The sequence below is a fragment of the Lissotriton vulgaris genome, chromosome 12 (genome assembly GCF_964263255.1).
Source record: "Lissotriton vulgaris chromosome 12, aLisVul1.2, whole genome shotgun sequence".
NCBI lineage: Eukaryota > Metazoa > Chordata > Amphibia > Caudata > Salamandridae > Lissotriton > Lissotriton vulgaris.
The window spans coordinates 765,950,735-765,955,973 of record NC_141700.1 but is presented as its reverse complement, the minus strand read 5'-3'; the positions used below and the strand labels follow the sequence as shown (position 1 = coordinate 765,955,973).

The window sequence follows — 5,239 nt, the reverse complement described above, 5'->3', positions numbered from 1 at the left end:
ACAATACAAGCACGGTGGGGGAATAAAGTGAGGGGAACAAAGACTTGTTGGTAGAGTAGGGGGCACAATGCACATCCTGGCTTAGGAATGCTACACCAGTTAGACATCCCCTTTTTATCCCAACATCTGTTACCGCTCTATTGATGTTCCAAATATTTCTCAGTGTGACCAACTGTCTTCACGAAATGACGACAACACCGCCCAATACTTGGCATCTTTTTTACAAAACATATTTTTATGAGTTCTGGTTCAATTGTTTTACATGAAGCGTTAGAAGACTGCAACTCCTAGAATGCACTAGTTTTTTTTAAATTAAGATCTAACCTCTGGAAATACAGTATGCAGCCCACATCACGCATGCGCAGCCATCCTTCTGCCCTAAGTGAGGTGTGACTTACTAGGAGGGCCCAGGAAGGTGAAGGTCTGGTGTGCCTCCTAACCTCTGAGAATTCACGTTTTTCTACATAGATTCGTTGGCAGCATTCTGAAAATGTGGAAGTCTTGAGCAACAGCACGGGTTTGTTCACATGCTGTTGCTCAGAAAAGGAGGGTGTCATCCAAAGTATGCCACAGGCAAACAAGCGAATGCAATAGATCTCGAATTTTTTCAACTTTCACCTATTGGTATTGTAAATGACAATGCCTTTTATTAGTGAAGGTTTTTTTAAACGCATAAATAAAAGACATTGTCATTTACAATGGCAATAGCTCAAAATCTCCAAATGCTTGTTTTAATCTCCTGCTTTCCTCTTGAAAAGTGTTGGCATGTATGCGACTCCAGGCACGCAAGCAGGGTGAACAGACCGAAGGACGAAGGCAGAGGCGGGGGCGAAGGGGCACGAATGGGGAAGTACAGAGCGGGGCAGGCGAGCTCGAGATCTCCAAGGTAAACGCGGGGGAGGAGCGGGTGGGGGCAGCGGTTCAGGGCGGGCAGTTTTGGAAAAGCGAGCAGTGGGCCGGGCAGTGCCAGGTGTCCTTGAGCGGCTGACGCACGAAGGGGGCGGTGAAAAAGATCGAAGTAACGGACAGTCGGTGTGACGAGACCTTCTCCGCTGGCTGCAGCGACACACCGGGTCCTCTGCCTCTCCTTCGGGCCCCAGCCTTGCCCCGGGACCGTCAACAAACCGTCTCCGCGAGCGCAGAACAGCGCCAGCTCCCCTGGTACCTCCACAGCCTGTCAGCGAGGCGGAAAGAAGCCCGAGGCCGACAGGAAGGAGTCGTAGACTCGGCTAGGAGAAGGCCTCACCTGAACGATCGAGGGCACGCACGAGCTGCCACGACCCCGACGGCCGTGTGAGGGAGCTGACCAACAGGGGCCGCGGTGAGCGCTGCCATACCGGAGACGCGGGCCTTCAAGTACAGGTGGGCTGTTCATTTCCCACCCTCCGGGGCCACACCGGCAGATACACACCTGTTCATTTCCCACCCTCCGGGGCCACACCGGCAGATACACACCTGTGCACAGCAGCGCGCGACGACTCTCGTTCCTTGCAGGCGGGGGCGCCAGTGCGCGTCACAACGGACGTGCAAGCTCGTGCAGCGAAGGCGGCCATCTTAGAAGGTCAGGCGAGGTCCAGGCTCAGACGCCCTCACACGTCGTCAATACTACAGGAATCAATAAACGCCTAAAAGATCTTCAGAAAGGTACGAAAGAACTTTTTAGCTTAACAGAGAGTGGCAAAACGTTTTGCAGATCTTCACAGGCAAAGTTGGCGTCTACCTTTAAGACTATTTTGGATTCTGATTAGCACTGAAAGTGAAGAGCTCCTGCAATTTCAGAAGAGTGATTCACAAGAATCAGCATCACTCTTAGACCCCGCAGGAAGGGATATTTGGCGGTCATCTTTACCACCTCACTTAAGTACAACAATTTTGTGGATTGGTTGCTATTGTAGATTGGCAAAGAGATGAATCTAAATGCTCTCGCACCGTTTGACATGTCCGAGACCTGGAACCTGGGCCCCAGATGGCGAAAATGGATTAGAAAATTTGACAATCTCGTGTCCCTCACAGGTGCATCTCAAAAAATGCAATTGAACTTACTGCTACACTGGGTTGGTCCTGAAGTGGATAATATCATAGACACGTTCACACAGGAGGAGAGAGAAGATGTCACAAAACTGAAGAAAGCCCTCAGTGAGTGCTTTGAACCAAGAAAGGACCTTCAGCACCTGCGTTACCAGTTCCATTCTGCAAAGCAAGGCCCAGATGAATCAATGGAGGGCTTTGTACTGCGTTTGAAAATGTTGGCATTAGATTGTGACTTTGATAAATATTCCACAGAAGAAGCAATCAAATCACAGGTAATCGTAGGGTGTGCATCTCCCACACTCCGAAATCAGCTGTTGGGTGAGACTACTAAGATAGGGGACAGTCAGCAGAGTGAAAGCATTCATGTGCAGTCAGATGCATTAAACATAAGCACCAAAGAGCACGTACACAATGACCAAGGACATGAAGTGCAGGGGGCGCCACACTTGAGTAGATCGAAAACAAAGAAACCTGTTGCACAATGTGACAGGTGTGGGGGCCAGTGGCCACATGATGGTCAGTGCCCTGCCATGGGCCACACTTGTGGTCATTGTGGGAAGGAGAACCACTACCAGTCTGTGTGCAGGGCGAAGACAGAACCTGGCACCCGCTCTGGCAAAGCAGAAAGCAAGCCAAGCAAACAGGCAGAGATTTCTGGCAAACCTGCACAAGCCCAAAAATCCACAGACAACCACGTGCAAAACCAGAAGCCTTGGCCATCACGCTCTTTGTCACCTGCTGAGGGATGGGTTGGTGGCTTTCAAATTCCCGGCGAAAAGGGTGGCCTTAGGCTTATAGTAAATGTAGCAAACAAGCCGATTGAATGTCTAATCAGCACAGGTTCTACGATAAACGTCATGGATTCAGTCACATACAGCAGTCTTTCCCCTCTGCCGCCCCTGAGAGCCACTAGAATGAAGATATATTCTCGTATGGGCCCATTGTTATCATGCAGTGGAAAGTTCGATGTCAAGCTGGCATTTGGAGATCGGGTGATAATGAGTGAAATGTACGTACTTAATGATTTGTGGGCTGTAGATGGATACCTAATAGGAAATCCATCAATAAAGGAGCTGAGGCTAGTGATATTTATTGGTTTGCCTGAAGTAAATGATCAACAGATTTAAGGCAGGCACACTGGCCTATTTCCCCTCAGGACAGCAAGTGGACGGAGGGAGGAAAGCTCGACACTTTTTGCCATAATTAAACAAGCATTTGCAATGCAATAGGTCTCGCATTATTTAAGTTTGAGCTATTAGCATTGTAAATGGCAATTGTTTTTTGCTTTATGCTATAGTTTTTTTTTTACATAAAAAGCTTCATATAAAATATGTTTTATTAAAGTTATTTATGCAGTATCTACATTTTGTTTGCATAAAACAGTATAATAATATCTTAGTAAAAAAGTCAAATATTTTAATGGAAATTCACCAAATGTTCATTTATGTGTTGGTTTTGAAAATAGCTAAATTAATAGCTTTGTCATTTACAATGCCAATAGTTATAACTTTCGCAAATGTGACACCTATAGCATTTGTAATGCAACATTTGTATTTACGTGACTTAGATGTATTGATATTACAAATAACAATGGCTTTTAATGTTTTTTAATACTTAATAAAAGTGATTGTAATTTATAATGGCAATAGCTTAAACTTTTGTAAATAACTTTTGTGAAGATTATGTTCAGTGTATTTTATTGTAACAAAATCCAAGAACAGAAGTGAAATATTAACATCTTTTTGTGACATTTGTAATAAAGCTTGAAACATTGAGAGAACATATTTGTGCTGTGGTGGTGCTGAGTGATGCTGTGGTGGTGCTGAATGGGGCTGTGGTGATGCTGAGTGATGCAGTGGTGATGCTGAGTGATGCAGTGGTGGTGCTGAGTGGTGCTATGGTGGTGCTGTGGTGGTGCTGAGTGATGTTGTGGTGGTGCTGAGTGGTGCTGTGGTGGTTCTGAGTGATGCTGTGGTGGTTCTGACTGATAATGTGGTGGTGCTGAGTGACTGTACTCACTGTCACTCTGCACTCACTGTCACTCTGCACTCACTGTCACTCTGCACGCACTCTGCACTCACTGTCACTCTGCACTCACTGTCACTCTGCACTCACTGTCACTCTGCACTCACTGTCACTCTGCACGCACTCTGCACTCACTGTCACTCTGCACTCACTGTCACTCTGCACTCACTGTCACTCTGCACTCACTGTCACTCTGCACGCACTCTGCACTCACTGTCACTCTGCACTCACTGTCACTCTGCACTCACTGTCACTCTGCACTCACTCTGCACTCACTCTGCACTCACTGTCACTCTGCACTCACTGTCACTCTGCACTCACTGTCACTCTGCACTCACTGTCACTCTGCACTCACTGTCACTCTGCACTCACTGTCACTCTGCACTCACTCTGCACTCACTGTTTCTGCACGCACTCTGCACTCACTGTCACTCCGCACTCACTGTCACTCTGCACTCACTGTCACTCTGCACTCACTGTCACTCTGCACGCACTCTGCACTCACTGTCACTCTGCACTCACTGTCACTCTGCACTCACTGTCACTCTGCACTCACTGTCACTCTGCACTCACTGTCACTCTGCACTCACTGTCACTCTGCACTCACTCTGCACTCACTGTTTCTGCACGCACTCTGCACTCACTGTCACTCCGCACTCACTGTCACTCTGCACTCACTGTCACTCTGCACTCACTGTCACTCTGCACTCACTGTCACTTCGCACTCACTGTCACTCCGCACTCACTGTCACTCCGCACTCACCGTCACTCCGCACTCACTGTCACTCCGCACTCACTGTCACTCTGCACTCACTGTCACTCCGCACTCACTGTCACTCTGCACTCACTGTCACTCTGCACTCACTGTCACTCTGCACTCACTCTGCACTCACTGTTTCTGCACGCACTCTGCACTCACTGTCACTCCGCACTCACTGTCACTCTGCACTCACTGTCACTCTGCACTCACTGTCACTCTGCACGCACTCTGCACTCACTGTCACTCTGCACTCACTGTCACTCTGCACTCACTGTCACTCTGCACTCACTGTCACTCTGCACTCACTCTGCACTCACTGTTTCTGCACGCACTCTGCACTCACTGTCACTCCGCACTCACTGTCACTCTGCACTCACTGTCACTCTGCACTCACTGTCACTCTGCACTCACTGTCACTCTGCA

General features: G+C 48.2%; 1 protein-coding gene across 1 annotated transcript; it reads left to right on the top strand.

Annotated features, from left to right (window-relative positions):
* Window positions 1–992: 992 nt before the first annotated feature.
* Window positions 993–3,811, top strand: LOC147678636 (uncharacterized). Its single transcript, XM_086946084.1, has one exon. The coding sequence runs from the start codon at window positions 1,908–1,910 to the stop codon at window positions 3,156–3,158; it is 1,251 nt and encodes a 416-aa protein (XP_086802210.1). The 5' UTR covers window positions 993–1,907; the 3' UTR covers window positions 3,159–3,811.
* The last annotated feature ends 1,428 nt before the right edge of the window (window positions 3,812–5,239 follow it).